The sequence below is a fragment of the Podospora pseudoanserina genome, chromosome 5, assembly GCF_035222485.1.
Source record: "Podospora pseudoanserina strain CBS 124.78 chromosome 5, whole genome shotgun sequence".
Taxonomy (NCBI): Eukaryota; Fungi; Ascomycota; class Sordariomycetes; order Sordariales; family Podosporaceae; genus Podospora; species Podospora pseudoanserina.
The window spans coordinates 1360136-1385414 of NC_085924.1; the positions used below are offsets into that span (position 1 = coordinate 1360136).

The 25279-nt window shown below is 42.8% G+C and overlaps 3 protein-coding genes and 1 non-coding gene across 4 annotated transcripts; 3 read left to right on the forward strand and 1 right to left on the reverse strand.

The window, feature by feature from the left end:
• Window positions 1-635: 635 nt before the first annotated feature.
• QC764_0076890 (uncharacterized protein) lies at window positions 636-4265 on the reverse strand (the record flags this gene model as incomplete). The annotated part of the gene is made up of 5 exons (XM_062940730.1): window positions 636-1428; window positions 3591-3698; window positions 3762-3891; window positions 3967-4114; window positions 4179-4265. The coding sequence occupies 5 exons, from the start codon at window positions 4263-4265 to the stop codon at window positions 636-638; spliced, it is 1266 nt and encodes a 421-aa protein (XP_062798797.1).
• A 1228-nt stretch (window positions 4266-5493) lies between these two features.
• QC764_0076900 lies at window positions 5494-5586 on the forward strand. Its single transcript has one exon. It is a non-coding gene; the product is annotated as a tRNA-Glu (tRNA).
• A 2855-nt stretch (window positions 5587-8441) lies between these two features.
• On the forward strand, window positions 8442-9611 carry QC764_300980 (uncharacterized protein). Its single transcript, XM_062945229.1, has 2 exons — window positions 8442-8813; window positions 8875-9611. Exons 1-2 carry the CDS (start codon window positions 8592-8594, stop codon window positions 9490-9492), a joined length of 840 nt encoding a protein of 279 aa, XP_062798798.1. The 5' UTR covers window positions 8442-8591; the 3' UTR covers window positions 9493-9611.
• Window positions 9612-23717: 14106 nt separating this feature from the next.
• Window positions 23718-24572, forward strand: QC764_503390 (uncharacterized protein; the record flags this gene model as incomplete). The annotated part of the gene is made up of 1 exon (XM_062947593.1): window positions 23718-24572. One exon carries the CDS (start codon window positions 23718-23720, stop codon window positions 24570-24572), a length of 855 nt encoding a protein of 284 aa, XP_062798799.1.
• Window positions 24573-25279: the final 707 nt, after the last annotated feature.

The window sequence follows — 25279 nt, forward strand, 5'->3', positions numbered from 1 at the left end:
CGACCCTCGTTCGCTATCTAGATAGCGAGGAAACCCGGGTAGCCCTCGTAGTCACGGTTAAACTCAGAATCGTCGCAGATCTCACCCGCATACTGGCTGCTAACGAGATCGACCGAATCGTACAGCTTTAGGTCGTTTTGCAGGCGGAAGTAGATTCAGGCTCGCCAGCAGCCATAGTCGGTTATCGAGTCGCCTAAGGGCATCTATCTAACTGGCTTTTAGTCCCTTTATTTTGGGAGGAATAGGGATAGAGCATATGGAAAGAATAAAACAGTTAGGATATAGGGCCTTATTGTAAGTTGTTGTAAAGGTAATAAAGTTAAAGTTAAATTACAAGGCGCAAAGGAGGTATACGGGGCAGCTAAGGGATAATATAGTACCCTAAGTAGAGTAGTGTTTATCCGGCAAGAGATATCCGGGATCAGGTTACTATATAGTGCACAAAACGGCACTGTAAATACGGAAGATCTAGTCCGCGAGCTACGCAGCTATATAATAAGAGCGTGATTTATAATATATTTACTTTCATTATATCTCGTGTCATTATTATTCTAGCCCATCCAACACTATATTTCCTACTTAAAACCCCCTTTATATATTATGGTTCACAACTATTATCTTCTTCCCTTCTATATCTACTTATAAAACCCTGAACACCTTACTTTAATACTCTCCCTCCCCGGCGTCCCCTCGGGCATCTGCGGGTTAATAAAAGCAGTATACGGTGTTACCCCCGAAACCCCCTTCTTCCTGCCCGGCAACCGGCCCCCCTTAGAGGCAAAGGACTTAATGAGTATCGCCTCCCCAGGCGTTATATCCTTAATGTAGTACAGCTTGTGGTTCTCATTGGGCAGCACGCCATATGTCTTGCTCTTAACCTCGTATCCCTCAAGCGAGTCGAGCGTCTCCTGCGACGGCTTAATTTCCTTGCCCCTATCGTCGCCGTCGTCCCCTTCGTTGCGCTTAGGGTAGAGCAAGCTAACCGGCACAAGATCCTCGGGCGCGGTGGTGCGGTAGTTAATTACCGCTAGGGGGAAGTCGGTGGCGGGGTGCCGGATGGGTCTCCAGACGTTGATGAGCTGGTAGCGCTTTTGGAGGAGGGCGTCGACCTCTTCCTTGGGCGTGATGTGCCGCCGTACTCTGGCCTCGGCGGCCTTAGGCGTCTGGTCGACGTGGACTTGCTGCACCGGCTGGCGGGCGGCGTTGGGGTCGTGCCTGCGGATGGTGTGGTCGAAGATTTCGATGCGCTTGAGCTTTTGGCCGCTGTGCTCGAGCCGTTCCCTTAGGAGGGCCTCCACCTCGGCGTAGTACTTTGTTCGGATAGTCTTATCATCCTCAAAGTCTTCTAGGGTGGTGGCGGAGGGGGAGCGGTAGACCGCGAAGCCGGCTACGTCGATGTCGGCACCGAAGGAGCTAACTTTAGAGTGGCTATCGAGACAGTCGGCGAAGTTAGTAACCTCTTTATTAACGATTTTACGACTGTACAAAGAGTAGTCTATATCTACTTTGGCCTATGGCGTCTCCCTAGCGGTGATACTTGCTAGGTCGAGGTAGCGGAAGGTGCTGATAGTTATTTTGCGGGCTATGAGTTGTCTCAGGAGTCTTTATAAAGAGATTATAGGACGAAAGGGACGCATTAAAGTATAGAAGTATTAATATTATATTTTTACGTCGGTGAAGTGTCACAGTTAACCCAACGGCAAGTCGCGTAGTATGTGGGGCGCAGGACGTCCCCAACCAATCATTAAGAAAGTCAGGAGACAGCTAATTGGGGCTGGCCAGAAAGTACTATAGCGCTAAAGCCCACGAGCACTCTGCAGGATGCAAGATGCTCGGGGTAATCGAAGGCATAGCACGACGAGCGCTCTGCAGGATGCAATGTGCTAGAAGTGATCGAGGGCATAGCACGACGAGCACTTTAGGGTCTCGAGGTCTATATATACGGAGGAACTGGCTGGTGTAGATAGACAGTTCCGCAGTATGCAATTTAAGCTTGTATTTACAGGATCTAGTATTTACATTGAGACATCTTGTTGTGCACTGTTTAGCTGCACCGAACCAGGATTATTTAGAAGTGCCTTTAACTAGTATCCCTTTCAGAGGTTCTGGATAGGGGTTCGTCACATGAAGTCTTTAAAATGGCGGGGTAAGACCCTCTTAAATCCTAGCGCGGGGTTACATATATAGCTCTACATAACAATTATCGTAATTAGTAATGTAGGATAACTAGAATAATCCGATGGATTACGCGGCGGGTTTATAAAGCAGTCTTTATTAACAGTGGTTTGTCTTGCAATCTCTTTTTTTCTTGGGCATTCGATTTAAGATTTAGATTGAAGACCAAAATAAGATATTTTTGCGCCGAGCTAGAAATATTTACTTAAGTAGAGAGGATTTAACGTCATTCTAACAAGCACGCTTTATTATAAGATAACGGTTCGATAAGTAAGTTAGGGTTATCTACGCCCTTTGCACTCTTTAGTCCCCCGACACTACTCCTGCCTACTAAATATTTTTTAGGTAGGACTTTAAATAAGATAAATGAATTTAGAAACTTTAATTTAATTTTTATAAGCTTAAATTACTTCTCTAAATATACTAAGCGCTGTACCTAACTAAAACACCGATGTCGACCGACACTATGCCTTTTGTCCCCAGAATACTAAACTAGGGAAGTAGCCTATAAAGTTCAGACTAAATAACTATAGCAATTAGATCCACGATCCTCTACGAAAAATATTTACGAGAAATCTTAAACACTTACTTCCTTAGAAAACTAACTATTAAAAATAGGCCTATACGCTAAAATTCCCTGCATCTCCAACCTAAACACCACTTCTTTCGTGACGGCCGGATTACTAATTACGCAGACCACCTCCGCCTTAAACTCTTTCACTAACCTTAACACCTGCGGAAATATCTCCTTCCGCTTCCCTTTCTCGCTCGTATCGATCACTACTAGGTTCCGATCTATTCTGCTTACCAGATCCAGCGTCTGTGGCCCGTACATCTTAAGCGGGCTCTTCGTCTACCACAATACCTTTATTTAGAGCCTATTTTCGTCCGCCAAAAATAATAAGCAAGGGCCGATCCCGCTCCCTATTGTGACGACGATAATGCGGCTAAATATATGGAAGATATATCCAAATCCGTACGTCGGTACGCCTCTTTTCCACAGCTTAGTCGGCTGGGTGACGATAGTATCCTTTATTTAGTCGCCGACCCGGGAGATAATATAGTTAAATTTTATATTTTTCAGCGCTATTTCCTTAACGTTATCGAAGTAGTCGGGGAAATAAGCGTAGGAGTATTAGTCTTTAAGTGGGTACTTAGCGACTTAAATACCCTAGCCAAACTTAACGGTAGTATAGTTAAAGTAAAGCCTAATAGCGTACGGGGAGAGGGGCTCGAGGGTAACGGTTATTGTGTGTAGTAAGAGCCAGGGGTAGATTATAGTAATAATTATGAAAATTAAAATCCAGCAAAAAAGGAAACAAAAAAGAAACTTTCCTAAAGAAGCTTCTTAGGTACCGAGGAGGAAGAGCAACGCCCAAAAGAGGACTAAAATACCCCAATTAGCGAAGAGGTACACAAATTTGAAAATATCGTAGTATTTTCTACGGATAGTGGGGTAGGCTAGCACGATAATGGAAAGGCGGAGGGCAAAGACGGAGTAGATTAAGGCGAGGACGGCGATACTTATTGGGTTAGCGCTGGTGGAGTTAAACTGGTAGGTGTAAAGGTCGGCGAAACCGATATACTAGATGAAGAAGGCGACACCGGTGCCGCTATGGACACCGCCGAGGTAAAAGATGCGGTAAGCAAGACGTTTGATTATCGTTAGTGCTAATCGTGGGACAGAGCCGAAGATGAGGTATAAGAAGTTCAGGACTAGTAGTTACCGGCAGAGGCCACAGACGGCAAGGTTGATGGCTAAGGCGTTAACGAGGTCTAGAGGCGCCGTACCCTTGACGAGGTAGATGATAAGGGGGATGATATTGCTAATGAAGGCGAGTGTGAAAAGGCGGCGGTAGACGTTGAGGGCTGTGTATCTAATGAAGCCGAGACGTTTTCGTAATGGCTCCTCTTTCTGGCGTTGTTTGGGCTTCGAGGTCTTGTAATGGGTTCTCTTGTAATGGGGAAGGCAGGGAAGAGAGGTCTGAGTCTGTTGGTGGTACTGGGTTGGAGAGGTCTATTCTGGTTTCGATGATCTCATCCTTCTTCCAGTCCTTCTTCCCGTAAACAACTGCTGTCCTGTCCTCCATTGTGAGCAATGTGGGTTGTCACTGAACAATTAAAGCATAACGACTTAGTTAAGAAGGATGGTTGGGTATTCCCTATCAAAGAAAGGCAACACCATGCTCTATTTGTACCACCGACCATTCTGAAGAAATTTTGGCGTTCTGTCACAACCGTTCAGCTAGGTCTGCCATAATTAACGTTGAAACTGCACGGAAAGGCTTACGTCAATCATTCTAACGGCCCGTGAATTAGAACGGCGATGTCTGTAGTGCTGCAGTGACAACGATGCAATAAGATCACCTATGCGCCCTCCCAATCGGAGTTGAGCTTTCCCTTCATTCATTATCACATTATTCCCGAGTCCCTCGATTCAGGCGAAATGTCGTTTTGAATCACCTACCTCTTTTTTCTGTTCGCCGAGAGCAACTTGTCCGGTATGTAATGTGGAAGTGTTATTAATTATGTACAATCTTTGATCGCCCTTGACTCACATCGGATAATGATGATTAGGTGCAGAGCCTCCCTTTTTGTAACTCGGTAGAGTACCTGGTACCATTGCATCCCAATCACATATGTATGAGACCACGCAAGCCTCAAATGCAGCCAGTTTTCCAGACCACACCCAATTACATTGACCGTGGGCCTTGCAAATTTCATGTGGAAGCCTCTGCCGTGTCTCAACCGAATCCTCGGCGATTTCTGTGTGAGCACAGACTCTATCATCTCGATTCTGAACTCCCTCCCTCAGTAGATCCCGAATTCAGGGTCATGTTCTACAAAAACATACAAACAGAAAATATAACGGCGATGAAAGGAAACCCAACTGCTTAATGGATCAAGACAGAGAGACTTCATGATGTTGCACCGCACGATGCAGTCGACAGTTGGCATCCACGCCACTCTCATTCGTTCGGAGTCCGGACAAACTTCTTTCGCAACCTCAGCTAGCACTACCACCAGCAAACAAGTCGCTGCCAACAGCACGCCCTAACAATAGATACGGCCTGCATTAATCGTCAGGGTTCGGCAATGCAATGTAATGCAATGCAGCTAAGCTGAAGAAAAACACTAGCATTAAAAAAAGCAAAAGGTGGATTAACTTGCTGCCCAGGCACTTGGTACCCACTTTTGGGCTCCACCACCACAACCACACTTCCACCCACCCACACACACAAAACGCAGGGACATATCTTCCATCAGAAAGGCGGAACTCCGCCCTGGCTGCCATCAATCCAATTGGAACCATCCTCATCGGGTATGGTGTAGCGGTAACATCGTTGACTCTCACTTCTCAGAAGTGTCTGTTTCTCTCAACAGCCCCGGGTTCGACTCCCGGTATCCGAGTCCTAACTTTTTTTTGGACTATTTTGGTGCCACACACACACACATGAGACAGGCAAGAAAGAGAGTCATCATTGCGTTTCAAATCGAGAGACATGATCAGGTCATGTCTTTTTCTTTTGGAAGACGACTGTTGCCTAGAGAATGTACGTACACGATGGCCTCTGTCTATGCCTCATAGCGACGGGTACTTGGTTTCCTTGATCTGAGGCCAATCCCAGGTCTGTCAGATGGTCATAACATTGCCTTGGTGTTGCCGTCGTGTCTGCTCTGTTATTGGGCAACATTCTTTCGGCACGTTTCAGCAACCAAACGCTCTCATCGTTTCCACTACAGCCTGTCACGAACTGTCACTCTCCTGCGCTGACATGCACCACCAAGCTTGGGTTTTGCTGGACCTGTTTGGCAGCATGGTGGAGATAAACTTGTAACTGCCGATGGTACTTCTACACCTCTCGACGGACATGTTCACCCTCGGCGGATAACGGCACTCTCGCGTTGCGCCTGTAGGTGACCTGTGAAAGCCATCTTTATTCCAGGTAACCGGCAACGTCAACTTCTTCAAGCTTGCAACGGGTCTGACATCTTGGTGTTGATGAGGGATGACTCGTCCTTGGTCGGGCTGAGGTTTGCAATAATATCAGGGTGCCTTGCATCTGAAGGATTCTTTTCATCACCATGTTAGTCCGGAGGTAGGCACTTTGCAGTTAAAATGCTATTGAAAAGCTGCCGCATTTTCCACTGACAGAATGGAAAGAAGAGCGTGCTTGTTGACCAGACACCATCCGTTGTGGTGAGCTCTGGAAGTGGCTACCGTAGGTAGGTAGGTATTAAACTACTGCAGTGCTTGCTAGGAAGGAGCGACGTGATTGATTACCTCCCTAACTGCGGTGGACACCTTCCAGAGGGGTTTCAGGTTGTCACGAACAATTGTAGTAGCAGTCCGTAAGTGTGATTTCAAAGTATTGCGGGGATCTTGAAACTAATCCGATGAATAAGGTAGGTACGTGTCTACATATATATCCATGATCGGTACCCTCTTTCTCATATGTGTTTGGATATCCACGCCCAAAGGCCAGCCTCCGTCCATAATCTACTACCGTGGTACACACTTATGACAAAGCCTCCCTCGACCAGCGATAAGGAGGTTGAATGAACCTGCCGACTCCACCTTGTATAAAAGTGAGACCTCAGCGAACTCTCCGAGACCCGCTGCCACTCGAGTGGCGGCTGCCATGACTGGAGGACCGGCTCGAAGACCTACTCAGACCGAGCAAGCTGTAGAGGAAGGCGCCACGTTCCGAGCTGAGACTTTCCCCGGCATGGACAGCAAAGTTGTATTTCAAGCCGTGATCAAGCTGCGGTGCAACTTCCCTCACAATCTCTGAATGAGAAAGAGATATCCAGACAAGGTCGTTGAAATCCTTATTGCTATCGCGTATACTAAACGACCTCAGCTTGGCGTGAAAAAGGTGCTGCAGCCTGACAATATTGTAGGAGCGTTGACCGCACGTGGTGTTGAGCGTGTAGGTGTTGGTGGCTCCCTGGAGCACTCTAGGTGCGCCTTTCTCGCTTATTACCCAGGTTCAATGTTTGTTAGCATGCCAACTGAGAATGGAATTCGTCCCTCGAGTAGGTAATCTGGCGCTCACCATTCAGAATCAAATCGACCTCCACCGCCAGTGTCAGGACATTCTGTCCGTAGGAGCGACCTGTGAGCACGAACATGCGAGCACCACCGCTTCCAGCAACCGCGGCCGCGCGAGGAATATAGACCCTAGATCAACTGGGTTAGCATGTACTACCAGTAGGTGTGTACCGGTTGTCGGCAGCAAATGCTGCCAGCAGATCCCTGGTTCTAACCTGGACAGCCACATCGACGTCGGTAGTCGTCCGTTCCTGCTTTCCAAGAAGGATCATGCTCATACCGCCCATGACGCCATACTCAATCCCACGTGTCCTCAAGACTTGTACAACATGGTCTAATGCGTAAACTAGATGCCGTTGTGTGACGTGCTTGTCGTTTTGTTCCTCGAGATAATCCAGCTGATCTTCAGTATATGTGGCAGGAGCAGGGGGAAGTTGAAGGGGAGGTGTGCCTCGGCTAGAGCGGCTTCTAGAGCTTGTGCTCGAGGTCCTACTGTGGCTTTGAGATGGTCCACGGTACGAAGACATTCAGAAGACTGATATACCGGATATCAGAAAAGAGAGAAGGACAAGGAGTGGGAAGAAGGGTAGGAGCTAAAGGAGTAAACTAAAGTTGGAAGGTATGTTACAGCTGAGATTGTAATCAAGGGGTCAGGCACTGTCCAGCAGTGTCTGTTGAACGACTTGGAGAGATGTGAATTATGGATGTCCGATTGGTCTCCTTGAGCTTGCCTGGGTTGTCGTCCCTTTATAGTACCAATAGAAAAGATATGAAAAGGTAGTGCCTCTATTTCTCCAGCCGAGCTTTCTTATAATAGAAACCGGGTTCGTTCTAAGCTCCCTAGCACCATCCCGCCTCCTCACGTTGGTGTTGTGGTCGTAGAGTGTGAGTTGGCGATGTTTTTGGAACGGTTGGCTCCTCGGTCAAACGGCCAGGCCGGTCTGTGGGACTAAGTCTCAGTGGTTTGTCAAAAAGTGGTGTGACGTTCAGGATGTCGCGACTAGTTTTCTCTGGAATGGTCTCCTCCCAATTCTGTGGCAACTGCGATCAAGTGCCATCCAGTCACTTCACCTGATCACCCCTGGCCGGCCATTTGGGATTGCAGGTCTGAGGCACCCAGACCATGGCCCCGCCACATCTAGCTGCCTTGCCCAACTTTTGTTCCTTAAATATCTGCTTTGTTCATTGATTTATCACCAACCCGCATTGGCTACAGTACTGCAAGAGGCTCAAAGCACTGTTGGAGTCACATGACCTGTATGTGCATGTTCCACAATATCTTACCAAACACCAAGACTGAACTGGTACCTAACCAACAACTTGAATTCCTAACACCAAAACACCACAAATCAAGCCAGACATGAGCAATACCGATGGTGAAATTCTCCCAGGAGACCCAAGGTTTCAGCCTCGATTAAAATCTCAGTATGTGCTTGACCTGGGAAAACCGGACGATGCGGACTGTGGTCGTGGCGTCCAGGAGACGCTCGATGTCATCGCCGCGCTGGAAAGCTCTGGAATTCCTTGCTGCGTCGTCGGCACAAAGGCTCTGGTGTATTATGGCGCTCGCCGAGTTCCTATGGTTAGTATTTCCGTCGAGCTACGTCCAAAACAATGTGGTTTGCTGACTGCGAGTTGTTCAGAACTGGGAAATATGTGTCCCGACAGAGTCATTCAATAGAGCGATCACCTTGCTCACCTCATCCCCTCTGAACGAAAAGTACGAGGTATGGCACCGCGTCCTGCCGAGGCCTCAAACACTCATGCACACCTACCCCCGCTTCACGCTCAAGGGTGTCAACTTTTTTTTCATAATTGTGCCGGAATTTGAATGCCTTCTTTCTCCTAGCACGGACCAGTGCGAGCGCAGTGCGAGCGGGATCCCGTACCCCAAGCTGGAGCTGTTTGCCCAGAGCCTGATCGACCTGCAACAGTACGCTGATCTGGACGACCTCGTGGACGGAATGAATCTAGAGGAAGAGTGGGGCGAAACCAACCTAGAGCTCGACAAACCACCGCCGCTCAAGCACATCCGGGAGAAGAATGACATGATTGCTCGCTCTCTACCAGAAGACATGCGCGACGTCACTCCGCTTGCCTTGCTGAGTGAGAGGACGAGGCCGGCGCGGGATGCATGGCGGCGCAGCGTGGGCACGAAGCATCGGAGGATCAACGATGAGCTGCAGAGACACAGGTACCTGACGAGGTTCCGGAAGGTCGGCTCGAAAGATCCGCGTGAGAATACGGACCGGGAGGTGTGACTGGTCTATCTGTTCTTGTAGTAGCCTGTTTTGTTTTGTTTTTGGCTGAGTGCCTTGCTCAGTATATGTATGTTGCTCATATCTTCCATCTAATAAAATAAGAAATATACTGTAAGTCGTACAATGTATTCAATGAACCCAAGAAATAACAGAAGAACGGCAACAAGATCTAGAGCTCCTTCAAAGGCCCAACAAAGAAAACTACCCCACAAAAAAAGCTACCTCAGTACGCATCCACCAGAAAACTATCCAGCTTCGGAGTAAAGAATTCAAAGCTCTGCTGATTAAAGACACACTAAAACTCCTCCTCCTCATCATCCTGCTGCTGTTCTTTGCCCGTGCCCTTGCCCTTTCCTTTGCCTTTCCCATTGCCGCCGCTAGTATTACTACCCCAAATAGGCCTCAGAGGAAACCCGCAAATCCCCTCCTTCTCCCCCTTCTTCTTACCTCCCTAAACAATCCCCTCCAGCCGCTCAAAGTCCTTTCCCTCCTCCACCCACTCCATCAAGCTCTTCAGCACCTCCGTCGGCCAAGCGGAATTGTTAGGCTTGACCACCCCTAGCGGGTCCACAGTCCCAGGATCACAATGAGAGCCCCCAGGTACTAAACACAGCTTATTCCACTTTGCCATCTCGGCATACCCCTGCTGCACCCCCAAACCAGGGTACATTATCTTCCTGGCTTTATCCTGATACATGGTCGACGAGACCGCGGGAATCATGGCATCAGCCTCCCCATACCGCACAATCATCTTACCCCCATTGGACTTAAACAGAGTGAGGTCCGGCCAGAATTTAAAGATGGTAGACATGTACTTGCTCATCGCGTCGTTAACCCATTCGCGGATAACATCAGGGCTGACCTCATCCAGCGGCAGTGTAGCCGAGTAGACCTTCTTAATCAACAGGTTCACCACGGCAGGAGAGACAGGATTGGATAGGGCTCGAGCTGGTTCGTGGCCGGGTTGAAGACGGTAATAGAGTCGCTGAAATCCACGGAGGGGATGTAGAATGCCTGGACGAGCTTATTCTTCGAGTCGTACATACCGCGCCAGGTGTCGGCTACCACAACGGCTACTTTAGCGGAGACGGTGCCAGCAATAGGGGGTTAGCTGAGCTGGGGAACAGCGGAGCAGTTGTAGGGGTTGCCAATGAAGGACGAGGCGTTAAAACGGGCGAAGCAGAGGTCTGTGCGGGCAACTACCCCGTCGGTTTTGCCGTCGAGGGGATCGCAGAAGGCGATGGCATCGGCGGTAATGCGAGCAAGCTCGCAGACAGAGGGGTAGTAGTCGTGTTTTCGCTAAGCGAGGGGACCGTGGTAGTAAAAGATGGGGTGGCAGATTACCGGGGAACCCACAGAGACGCCGTCAAAGGTTATACCGTACTTTTGGACATAGGACATGCCCTCGCGCCCGCCCTCGGAGCAGCCGTAGAAGTAAGAGTAGATTTTGGTCAAGTTGGAAGAGCGGTAGAACTTCCGTGTCAGTTCTTTGCCGAGAACCGTCATTTCGTACATAGCTCGGTAAGAGTACGCGATGAGGGCGTCGTAGTTCATGGCGCCGGGATGGGTGCTGTCTGGCAGAGCCGTGAAGTTGGTGACAGGCTGAGCCGTGACAGAACCAGTGTCACACGTCAACAACCAACAGGCCTTGGCCACGGCCAACTGCATCTCCAACTGCAAGCCGACAGCCAGTCGTTGAAAGTGAAGCAGGCAATCAGAAGCAACTGCGCTTAAGGATGGATCTCACTAGCTCAAAGGAAAGTTGAAGGACTTAGCAATGGCCTGAGGCCAATAGGGCACGGGCTATGTGATGAAGGATAAATACGCGCTCAGGATCATTAGACTGTATTCCTTCTTCCTGGAACACAGACTTCGAGGCCATTAGAGATTATTAGCCTGAATTGAACCACGAAGTTCCAAGCTCTAATATTACAGCCCTTGTCACAACCAGCGATTAATTCAAGGCCCTGGAAGAAGTCGGGTGCTGGAAAGGATGATTCAACGAAAGATATTGTGCAGAAGTCCCGAAGGTTCGAACTACACGTGGATTTAACCATAAGACCGGCCACTACCAAAAGTTTTAGAAGCCCCATCGTGTCTCAGATATTCCCGTCAAGTTCTTGAGCTGTCTGGTGAGGAATCAGCAACCCATTCAAGGCGCTTCGTCTGGATATTTGTAGAGGATCATATTAGTAATCCCCTAGGGAACCCAGATTCTTGGCAAACAAGTCGATAGCTTAAGAGCTAGAGAGCTGGATAAATCCACTAAAACTCCTCTACTCCTCGTCAAAACGTCATCAAACAAGCTAAAGACTAGGATGGAAAATAAAAAAAAATCCCATTTGCTACTATCTGCCCTTATAATTTATTCATGGTATCCCTGCAATGCGAAGTATGGGGTACACGGAATACGAGATCTCGACCCGATCAGGGGGGTTGATGCCCCACTTTGAGGCTACCTCCACACACGCACCAACAACCCATGCAATAGGATTGTGTAACCACAGAATCTCTTAATCCCCCTTGGAAGGATGTTGTGGTACAATGGTATGACTGTTATTTGCCAATTTGGAAGGTCAGATTTCAATCCATTGTTGACGGATTGAGGCTATGTATCCGGAATCGTGTTCCCCCACATCTCCTACCAAGACCCTTATCCTGTAGTTTGGTCTTGTTTAAGCTTCAAAGCTGAACTGAAGTAATAACTAATTACACGTGCCTTTTATATAACTGCTGGGTGAAGGGGTTGGCCCACTTACTTAACCGAAGGGCACCTACCTCTTTAGCGTGAGAGCTGCAGTTGAATCCGATCTGTTACTCAGGTAAGAACGATCCAATTGATTTTGCAATTAAGAGAGTGAGTGCACCAATCACCGAGCTCCATCCTGCCATATTGTCAGTCCCCTCATGCCTGAAGGACTATCTTTCGGGCATCAGTCAGTATTTTCCGTCGTGATCCGCCACTTCTCCTCATAAGACCAATCGCCGAGGTTCAAACATCAAGATCAACTCCATCTGCCATTCGCTTATCGGATACCGCGTACTACATATGCAGCTATCCACCAGTTAGGATGGGCATGATACCTAGTAGGTCTCACGGCAGCGACCCAACAGGTCTTATACTTAACATACGCCGCACTCTCTTAATACCCTTTCCTCTGACACTGTTCTTCGTTGTTCGGCACCTCGAAACAAGTCTTGGAATGCTACTATGGCCCGACAAAAGACCCAACTCCCTTTGCGCCCAGCTGGCTCGCAAGTGGGCAAAAAGCCCTGCGTGTTCTTCGCCCAGCAAGGCTGTCGAAATGGTAGCTCCTGCTCATTTTCCCATGATCCAGCCGTCGTCGAGTCAGTGACCAGAATTACCCCCACCAGCGAGCAAGATAGCAAAGCCCCGACATCCAAACCCACCTGCCATTTCTATCTTAAAGGAGCTTGCCTGAAGGGAGATAGCTGCCCCTTTGCTCACCCGGAATCCACCCAACCACTCGTTGCCGAGGAGTATGGGGAGCATTCAACTAATAAAAGACAGGGCCCAGAGAATGTAGGCTCAACCCCATTCTAAAACTAAAGACATTTGCTAATCTCCATATTGTGTAGGATGAATCCGAGAACAAACCCGGCGACTGGATACGCCCGCTCGGCAGAGCGGTTATATAGTTAGGACACGGGGCAGCACTACTGAAGGTATCTCTCCAGTCAGACTTCTCAGCCGTTCGCATCAGTCAATTGCCTGTGGACAGCACACCGGGTCATATCTTTTTAGTCTTCCGCAAACTCGGCTTTGCCGTCTCGATCGACAAAATCCGCTTCACCCTATGTCCCGATCTAACATATCGTGTTACCGATCTCCGCATTGAGGATCCCGCTTTCGCCAGACGGTTCATCAGCATGGCAGATGTGTGGGGCACCAAAGGGCCCAGGTTTTCCCAGACCCACACCGGTTTGCTCTTGGGGCTGGATTTTCTTACTGTTTTCTTTTGAACCAACAACCAACTACTGTAATACTAATTTGCTTACCAATTTTGGCCATTTTTTGGCCTTATATTCGCCGCCGGTGACTTTCCTAGGTCGCCAGCCCAATAGGTTATAAGCTCTTTTGACGCTTAAATCACTAAGCAAACCGAAGTCGACGCCTTCGTCGACAATCTAACCTCGCAAGGCCGAATACTATACCGGACCTTACGACTTTTCGACCCTTGTCAGACCAATATTACGCAATTAGACCTTTCGACAGCAATTTTAGAGGCGTTAAGAGAATTAACTAACTTCCTAATCAACGGAAGCCTGGTTTTAACCCTAACGCTTATTTTAATAAAGAGTTAAAGCGACCGATTACCCCTTACCGATAAAAGTATAGTTTACAGTACTAACCTTCTCCTAATTAAGTTTCCTTAGTTCTATTATTTCTACGACCTTTTAGCTAAGAAATTACTATTTTCCGGTAATAATCGAGAACTCTATCCTACCTTATTAGAAGACCGATAGCGGAGCAAGTATCTCGCTCTTTATATAAGTTAATTTAACCTACTATAGGCGGCTATAAAGTTAAGTAGCGCCTTTCTTTAAGTTTTTCTTTTAATATCTTTCTTATAACGTCTTTCTTACGACTTTTTTTTAATTAGTTTTTCTTTTAAGATAGTTAATACTAACGTTATTATAGCCTAGCTCTTAGAGCTTATAAAAGCTATAGGGAATACTAATACCGTCGCTATAGTTAAATAATAAACCTTTTAAACTTTACCGGCTTTAAACTTAAAGACCGATCTTTCCGGCTAGGAATTTTAATTAACTTAGTCCTTTATATACTATAGTTTAGAGGACTATATTAAGGTTAATATATAGCTATTAGCGGAAGAAAAGATATTTACTTTCGATTAATAACGTACTAATAACCTAAATATTTAAAACCTAATAATAACTTCCGTTAAAAAGCCCGAGATCCGATAACAAATTTTTAACTTTAGTTAAAGGGCCAACGGTATTAGTACCTATAATTTATATTAAAAGATTATTTAAGTCTTATAGCGCGGTACTTTCGATATTATTAGTATACTTTTAAAGGAGTATTTTACTTTTAAACGTATTAACTTCGCTTTATTTTAAACTTATTTTAGCCGGCTTAAGGTCCTTCGCCGTCGTTTTAATATAATAGAAATTAAGATTAGCTATATAGTTTACCTTTAGGCTACCCTAAACGGTATTAAAACCGCGTACCCCGATTTATATAACCGGCTAGTAAAGAAGATAAAAGACAGTATTATAACCTAGGCGCTCCTTTATTAAGAGTATAGCGTTAAAGCCGTTACGGAGAAAACTACGCTAGCTTACTTTAAAATTATTATCGAGACTATTAAGGCCCCGGCCGCGACTATACCCTTATATACTATATTATTAACCTCGTTAAAGAAATACGACTATTATACTAAGGGTTTAAAGAAAGGTAATTAATACTATATAGGCTATAGTCGTTACTACCCGAAGGGTAAAGCTTATTAATAGTATAACCTTAATAAAGCTTTAAAGGATTAAAAATATAAAGAAAAGGTATAAGCGGATAGGTAAAAGAGGCGGTAGAATACTAGCTCGTTAATAGGGACTCTTTAAGGCTATACTAGTAGCGTTATTAATACTAGGTTTTCGAGGGACCGACTTACTTATAGTACCCTAATACTATTTAATAACTTCGTTAATATATTACTCTTTATTTACTATAACGATAATTAATCGGATTTTCGTTTCGGCCCTTAAAGGCAATACTCTCGTTAGTAAATACCTTTAAAATCTAATAAACCGTCGAGGTATTTAAAAACTATATATATTACGACTCCGGATATATAGATTTCGTATTTAATAAATTAAAGTAGTTTACTAAGCTCTATTTACTACCTAAGGAAAGGGAAAAGAGGTTTCTTTCGTCGTTAAAAAATATTATAAAGTATAGTTATTAAGGAACCATAGCGCTAAAATCTACTTTTTTAAGTAATTAGGTTATTATTTTAGAGCTTAAGGAAGCGATATATTACCTATAGGCGCCTATTAATTTAATATCGGTAGGTAAGTTACTTAATAAAGGTATTTTTTAGGATTAAAAGAGTTATAACCTAATCCTTAAAGGTACTAAGTAAGTAGTATATAAGTTAATTAAGAATAATAATATATACTAAATAAATATAATGCCCGGCGCCGATTTCGGTAAAGTATCTTTAGCGAAGACTTCTATTAAAACCGTAATAGTATCTATTAATTACCGGATAATATATTACCGCTTAATATATATTAATAAAGATAATATTTATAAGGTTTATATATAAGTAGGGATTAAGCTTGTCGGTAATAACTTTTTTTACGAGCCTTACGTAATAATAAAAATAATAAATTAATTAGGCTTATTGACCCTTACGTAAACTAATAACCCGTTCGACTTTATTTATATCGACGTTATTACCTATAAAAACCTTAAATATCTAGGTTATAAATACTTTATCTATTACGTAGATATATAGAGTAGTTATAAGTAAATTAACTTTATAATAAAGAAAAAGTAAGTATTCGATAAAGTTAAGGATTTCGAGACGAAAATCGCGCGTTAAATCGGGTATAAAATTAGTATTATTAGCTTTAATAAAGGTACGGAATTTATTTAGGGCTTTAGGACCTTTAACGATAGCTGCCTAGTTACCTAGGCCGACTAGAAAGGTATTACTATCCTTAAAACCGTACCTTATTTACCGTAAATAAATAAAAAGGTAAAGAGGGCCGCGAGGACTACGCTTAACCGTACTAAGGTTATTATACTGGCCTATAAGGTACTAAAGAAGCTATTTTTATTTATTATATAGTTTATAATTTACGTAAGTAACTTATTACCCTCGAAGGTTAACGAGGGAGATATTAATATTTACGAAAAGTATATTATAAGGCTTAATATACCCGAAGGCGAGCGGAAGTTATATATTCGGTACTTACGCTTATACTTTTGCGACGCGTATTACTATATTAAGCCGGCTTATTAAACTAATTTAAATAAGTTTACTATTAGGGCGGAGAAAGGAAAGCTTATCGGTTATATAAATATATATAGTAAAATATACTGGGTTTAGAACTTAGTTATTAATAAAGTCGTAAAGGTTAACGCCGTAAAGTTTAACGAAAGTAATTTTTATAAGTTTAATAATAATAAATATAAAGATATTAAGTACGAAATAATCTTTATTAATAGTACTATAGCCGAAAAAAAAAATACCGTTACTAATAAAACGGTATCCCTAAGAAAGAAAGTTACCTTTAATAATAAACCTATTACTATACCGGAGCCCGCTATATAGTAAAGTACTTTAATAATTAATAAAGGGAAGGTTAAAGACCTTAAGTAAACTATTTTATTTACTCCGAAAGTTACGCCGTTATTAATATTACTTTTATTACTTAAAGCTTTAAACGTAAAAGATTTTTTCGACGCCGAAAAGGTAAAGGATATACAGTCTAAGGTACCTATCCTATTAAACTATAACTAAGCGCTTTATATTACTAACTCTTTTACTATAAAAAAGCTTATCTCCCCTATAAAGCTAATGGGGGAGGAGGAAAATAAGGTTATAGGGGGGCCTAGTAATAACTAGGCCGATAATAGGTTACTAAATTTAGGTACGGATAGCCTAGTCGAAGACTTTAACGACGATTTCGAGCCTAATATAAGCTATATAAAGGAAGCGGTAGCTTCTTTACCGGCTTAAAAGTAGCCTTATAGAATAATAGTAAGAAATTAAGGCCTAAGCTTCTATAAAAAGCTATAATAAAGTAAGTACCCTTACTAAAGTTTTTTTATAATATATCTCGATAACCTACGACTATATAAAATAATAGCCTACGCCCTATCTATAATTAAAATCGATTACCTTCTATAAACCATTAATAAGTACTATATACTTAAAAACTACCGGTAAGTAAGGAAATTCAAGAACTATTATAAATATTAGCTACTTACTATAAAAGAGTAAGACGCTAGCCTATTAGAAAAAGACGTTTACGAGTTAGTAAATACGCCGAAAGGCTATAACGTTTTACCGAGTAAATAGGTATACGATAAAAAGATAGACCTTTATATTAATAAAGTAAAGGCTAGGGCGAGATAAGTAATATATAGTAACTTTAATAGGGACTCCTGGGTTATATAGGACGTTTACGCCGCTATTATAAGTAGTATAGTAGTTAAATACTTTTAGGTTATTATAGCCGTAAAGGATTAAAAGTACCTTTAATATAACTTTAAAATAGTATTTCTTAACGCTAAAATCCCTAATATTATATAATATTATATATAATTACTAAATAGCTTAAGTAAGTTATTAAGTAAGGTATACTGGCTTAAAAGGGTATTATATAGCTTAAGGAAGTTACTTATTTACTAATATAAAATAGTAAAACCTATAATAGTTAAACTAGATTTCGATACTTTTTTATTAAACCTTTACCTATTTTATTATAAAAAGATAGGTATCCTAGTAATCCTATACGTAGATAACTTACTTATATTAACGCCTATAACGAAAATTATTAAAAATATTACTATTAAGCTAGAGAGTAAATATAGTATTAAGAAACTAAGCGAGCCAAAGAGGTTTTTAGGTTTTAATATTATAAAGAACCGCGGAAAGAGGCAGGTCTACCTATCCTAAATAACCTATATCGACGCCTTACTTAAAAAATTCGGCTATAAAGATATAGCCGGTATAGTTACGCTATAGTTAGTTAAGCTAGAGCTCCCTTTTATATAGGAGAAAATAACCGCGGAAATAAAGGAATATATTCGGAAAACCGGTTCGTTAAATTAACTTTCTACTAATACTCGGCCTAATATTACTTTTACCGTTAACCGCCTTTATAGGGGTAATTTTGGGCCCTTACTACGTTATTTAGAGTTAATAAAGTACCTTTTCCGGTACCTAGTTATTACTAAGAAGCTATATATTATACTAGGGGGTTCCGAATTCTCGATAAAAAATATAAAGCTTATAAGATTCGTAAATACCTTATACGCGGATATTTTACTTTAGAGATATTTTACTAGCGGTTACGTCGTTTTTATAGCTAGTAAACTAATATTATAGAAGAGTAAGAAGTAGACCTTCGTCGCCCTAAGTACGACGGAGGCAGAATTTATTAACCTAACGCTTATAGGGTATTTACTATAGTAGATATTAAAGATATTAGAAGACTATAGTATACTATAGTTAAGGCTATATATACTATATACCGATAGTAAGAACGCCGAAATTATAGTTCTAAACCCTTAAAATATCGCTAGGATCCGGTATATCGATATACGATATAAGTAAGTAAGTAAATAAGTAAAGGAAGGAAGATTTAGTATTTAATATATTTTTAAGTTAGAAATACCGGCGGATAGATTTATAAAAATACTATAAAGGGAGAAATACGTAAAGTTTATATAGCTATTAGGAATGTAAGATTTTCCGGTTTAAGATATATAGGAAAACATATATTTATATAGGAAAAAGGCTACTAAGGTATTAGGTAAAGGAGTTAAAGGAAGTGGGAAGAATCTAGGCGTATATTGGCCTTCGGAGGATATTAACGATGGCTTCGTTTTGGACGGCGGTGTACTGTCTGTGGGGGGGTGTGGGGCACCAAAGGGCCCAGGTTTTCCCAAACCCACACCGGTTTACTCTTGGGGCTGGATTTTCTTACTATTTTCTTTTGAACCAACAACCAACTACTATAATACTAATTTGCTTACCAATTTTGGCCATTTTTTGGCCTCATTTTCGCCGCCGGTGACTTTCCTAGGTCGCCAGCCCAACAAGATGTCTTCAAAAGATCCTTTGCGGGCAAGAATAGCATCGAAGTCATCGCTATCAACGCGCCGATGCCAGGGGGGTCAGGAATGCACAGGGTTGAATGTAAAAAGGTCCTGTGCTCTTAGTACCAGCCGTTTAAGACGGTGTGGCTCAATTTCACATCGCCGGGCTTGGCCGAGATAGTCCACGAGAAGTACACGAGTAGCAGGTGGAGAGTTCTCAATATACCTATTATAAGTCACGCGCCTAAGAGGAGTAAAGCGTGGACGACAGTCATGCTCACCGAAGTTCCTGCCGAGGCTACCGAAGACGATGCCAAGAAGTCGATCCCGGCGAGAATACCGCCTAGAAACGTGGAGACTGGGACCCGAGCTCTAGCTACTACGCTGAGACGGCAAATGCTCTTGTTAAGTCTAGGCTAATGGACGTTAGACCGCTCGAGTGGTGGGAGGATGCCGTGTTTGGAGGCAAGCGTGCTAAGGCGAAGGCTCGGTTTCAGGACGATAGCGATGCTGCCAAGGCGGCCTCCCTGCTCGACGGGTGGGAGCTACCATTCCACAAGAAGGGCAAGCTTACTGTTCAGGCCATCTATTCTACACGATTCTAGGTCCAAGAGCGGATTTATCGAGCCATCAAGCCTATCATCGAGGAACAAAGCACAACGTGGCAGGCAAAAAAAAATACTTATTTTAGTAATTAGGAGAGAATAAAGTATAACCGGTCCCCGTTAAATAAAATATACGTAATTAAAATAGACATTTTTACGGTTAAATTCTCGTACCGGGGAATATATAAAGGATTTTAAGAGATCGAGCTAGACATAAAACAATATATATATTTAATATAATTAAAATTACTTTATCTTTATTAAAATGCTTTAGCTTACTTAACTTAATTCTAGTATAAGTAAGACATTATATTAAGTAGGGCGGCACCTAAATTTTATGGTAAGTAGACGGATTTAGATTATATATTTTAAGTATCCTAACGTACGATCCTGCTCCCAGACAGTAACTAAGACTTTTTTCTTCCAAAAGCTATAGCTTTAAAGAGAAATTCTACTATCTCGCAATTCTTTACGAAGTCTAATATTAATTTGATTAGTATAATCCTTTAGTATACGTTGCTTATATTTCTTTTTAATTATACGAAATAGCTTTTATAATAATTTAACTGTAGTAATTAAGCTTGCGAGAGCGGCAATTAATATTAAGGAACTAGGAAGGTATAAGGCTATAAGTCTTAATGAAATAAGATAAAGTACCTATATAAGACGGGTCTAAATCTTATGCTGAGTAGGTGTTTTATATGACGATTAGACCGTTTGTTTTATTTGGGAATGCTTCTAGTTAAAGTGTTTAACTTGGACATTCTGAAATGCAATTCTAGCCTCTACTAACAGGGTAGAGGGGTAGGGTGGCAGAGGCAGTCTAGGTATATACCCCACCAAAATCCAAAAGGAGCAACGCATTTCCCTCGACCTGGCAGAATAGGTATCCTTTAGTAGTTACTTGATGTGGTAGTTAACGAGTCGAAAGCCCACTATAGCTAAAGGCCAGCAGAGAACTGTCGCTATTTATGCCTCGAGAGGGAGGCTTTGAAGCAAAGCAATGAAGGAGAAGACTAGTAAGTCATACTCGTCGGGCCTTGCGAGAAGTAACATCATAGCTTCTTCAATCGTCGAAAAAAAAAATTTTTTAAGTTCATTATTTTGATAGTTTTTTTCATTTAGTTTTATTTAATTTATAAGCTTTTTGATTTAATTGAATGTTTAGGAAATTAAAGGTATTATAGTAATTTATTCTGCTTTAGAAAATATTATAATTACTTAATTTCGGGATTTTTTAAAATTATAATTACACTTGAAGTTATGTAACGTACATTATAAGCGAGTGCACCATATAAGCGAGTGCACTACTTTTTAAGCGACGTATTATCCTTCCACCTAACATCGACTTTTTCTATATAACCTAATATGCCTTCTACTTTAAAGGAAGCTAGGGTGATCTTAGCCCTCGAAGCTCTTGAAAAAGATAAAAATCTTAGCCTCCGAGCCGCAGGAAAGATCTACAACGTCCACCATACGACTCTCTTACGACGACGCGCTAGCCGGCCTATACGACGCGATACTACGCCTAAATCGAAGAAGTTTACTTAATCCGAAAAGGATACTATTATTTAATATATTATTAAGCTATATACGCAAGCTTTTTTACTAAGATTACGTAGTATAGAAGATATAGTTAATTAATTATTACGCGTACGCGACGCGCCCCCTATTAGTAAGCTTTAAGTATATAACTTCGTTAAACGCTAGCTATAGCTCCGTATACGTTTTACGCGTAAATACGATTACTAAAGGGCTAAATACGAGGATTTAAAGGTTATTACTGAGTAGTTTATATTTATACGAAATATTAAGGCTAAATACGGTATTATAAATAACGATATTTATAACTTCGACGAGACTAGGTTTATAATAAATATTATTTTCGCGGGTATAATAATTACGACCTCGGACGGCCTTAATAAGGTAAAACTAATTTAGCCTAATAACCGCGAATAGGTAATAGTAATTTAGGAAGTTAATACCTTTAGCTAGGCTATCCTTCCCTTTATTATTTTAGCCGTATAATATTACTTTACTAACTAATATACCGAATATAATTTACTATTTACTTAATATATTATAATTACCGATAATAAATAGATTATTAATCCGGTAAACCTAGATTAAATTAAGTACTTTAATTATTATATAGCGTCCCGTATAAAAGGCAAATACCGGTTATTAATCCTCGATAGCTACGAAAGTTATTACTCGACCGAATTCGAGCGTTACTATTAGTAGAATAATATTATTACGCTCTATATACCTTTATATTTCTCTTACCTCCTCTAGCCACTTAATATTAATTACTTTAGGCCGCTAAAATAGGCGTACGGTTATTAGATCGAAGACTTAATATATATATATATTAATTATATAAGTAAGCTCGAGTTCCTTTATACTTTCCGCGAGGCCTTTTTCGTCTCTATAATAAAGAAAAATATATAGGGTGGCTTTACGGGCGCTAGCCTTATACCGTACGATCCAGAGAGGGTACTTTCTAAACTAGATATAAAGCTTCGTACGCTAATACCTTTAAACTTACGGCCCGGTACTATATAACCTTAGGTCTCCCAGACACTATATAACCCTCGAGAAGCTAATTTATAATTAACGCTTATTAAGACTCGTATTATTAACTATTAAAATAGCTCTCTAACTTTAATATTAACTGCGGTAGACCAGCTTACTAAGGGTATAACGGCTATAATACACTAAGTAGCTCTCCTTCGTGCAGAGGTCTCTTCGCTCCGTAAGGCTAATGAGGTACTAAGCAAGCGCCGGAGAGCTAAAAAAACACGTGTAAGGCTTGGAGGGTCACTTACTATATAAGAGGCACAGGATCTATTGGATCAGAAGGCCGTAGATAAGGAGGGAGTGCAAGAAACGCAGCCGGATAGTAGTAATGCAGGGGGAGCTCGTACGAAGGTTCAGTGCTATAGTGTGTGCGGCAAGCCTGGCCATAATGCGCGCACTTGCCAGGAAGCTGCAGATGCCTCAGATTCAGCTATTTCTGATGTAATTATAGTTAATTCCTTGTGCTGATGTGGTGTAATTGAGGATAGTATTCGTAGGGTGGTGGAAAGTGGTGCACTCGCTTATATGGTGCACTCGCTTATAATGTACGTTAAAGTTTGTAAGTTGATTAGTTTTTAATTATTTGAAAAATTAATTGGAGAGTTATTTAGAGAGTTTCCAAGATAAATTTATAGCGAAAATAATTTAAATATATTTAAGTTAAACTAAATATCTTTTTCAGAATTTAGTTAATCAAAGTTTAAAATATATGAACTTTTTTTGGAGAAAGTTTCAGGTAAATTTAGTTATTGAATTGTTTTAGGGATAAAAGATTATATGTTTGAAAGGTTTTAGAATAAATACATTTAGAAGGATTTTCGGCTTCCTCGAGCGACTTATATCCGGTGGTGGCCGAAATTTCGACTAAGATGGCAATGTTGCCCCAGTGGGTGTTCCTAGGCGAAAGTCGGATCACACTGGACTACCTAAAGCGGCAAAATTGGCCTGAGAAGTGAAATGTCACAGACGCTCAGTAAGCACCATGGCCACTGTCCGCCCGCGACACGAACTGACCTGCAGGCACATGCCTTTCCAGGTAGCATTTTCCCACAAAGTGAGTAACGCGTATCATTAGCTTCTCATCATCCATACCGTTACCAATGTGACGTCGTATACTGGTGACACCAACGAGGCTTTACTCGTATCGAAAACAGCGTCCTTCGCCATCATGCGATCTCATTCTCATCGATTCCCGCATATAAAGCTGAAGGGATGACATGCAAACGATCCAACTCACCATCATCACAGATCAGACCGACACAATCTTGTCTTCGAATTTATCCGACAAACCCCCGAGAATTGCAACCATGCACTCGTACCTCCTTCTTGCCAGCCTTCTAGGCCTCGCCTCGGCCGCGCCCACCTCATCTACTGACATTCCAAGACAATGGACCCCTCAGGAGCCAGGCTCCATCCCTCGTCATTCCGGTGCCCGTGGCTTCCGTCTCCGCGTCAACGTCACCGACCCCTCCCTTGACCTTACTCCCCCCGTCCACAACCTTTTTCTTTCCACCGCTCACATCGGCCCGGCCCAGAACCGCGCCGTAGTTAGCTATTCCGGTCCCATTTTCTACCAAAACGGTAGCTACTCCGACATTGCCAATTACCGTGCTGGTATTCTCACTGATGCGGGCCCGCCCGAGTCACCCTTCCCGGAAGCCATCCAGTACCAACAAGGCAGCGATGACACCAAGGGTAGCGAGCTCTTCATCAATGCTGGCACTCCTGGTGCTGGTACCGCGATCAGCAAGCTGACAATGCCCTACTCCACCTTGCAAATTTTGGAGGGTGCCCCGATTGTGAAATCGTTTATCGTTTGCGGGAACACGACGATTCCTTACTATGGGGGGAGCAGGAAGTTTGAGGTGGTGAACTGGCTTGGGGCAACTAGGGACTCAACTGGCACACATTTGAGGGTGCCAAAGGGCTGTGTTGCTGTCAATCTGGTGCCGGAATGCGCGTATGAGTTTGTTGATTTACCTGAGGGCGCGGCGTATGACAGGACGTTTGTGAATGATGTGCGGTGCTATGAGAGTGTTGCTGCTATTGATTGGAGCAAATATGCTTACTGAGGTGAGGTTCAGGAGAGATTGGGGTGAAGAACACTGGGAAAAGAAGGAACATTGGGTTGTAGACGTTGGGGCCTTAGGGTGGAAGTAATGTCCTGTAATAGTTGATTTGGTTGGATTTTGTTGAGCTTTTGCTTTTTGAAGTTGCTTTGTTGTTTTTTATGTTATTTTGCTGGTCTTGTAAGGCTGAGGTTTGGGCTTGTCACTGTAGCTTTGCTGTGCTTGGATGTTTGTTGTTGTGTTTGGCTGTTTGCTGCTGTGCTTTATGGCAATGCAGCCACTGGAGAATTAAGCTGACGGCGGCGGCATGTGGTGGTGATGGCATCAAGGGGAAACGACAATGTAAATTGGGACAAGGCACAGAGCTAGAGCCACTAATCATGTGGCCCGTTTCAGTATTGGAAGTGGATTCAAGGTTACAGAAATTCTCAAACTCTAGTTGAATAAGGCACTTGAAGAGGTCGCAGCAATATTCGACACAAACACACTAATGGACCACAAAGACGGGAAGGGATAGGAGTGGAAGTATTCGTCGGAAGGAAACTTCAGAGGTGCACCTGGTGTGGAAACGAACAAGCAAAGGGGTGGAGTGGGACAAAAAGAATCAAGTTGACACAAGATGTGACTCGAACTCACGACGTCTACCCGGTCGGCCGTGGTCCTGTCGCGATCTTGCTCTACTGATGATAATAAAGGGGATGAGGTTCCAA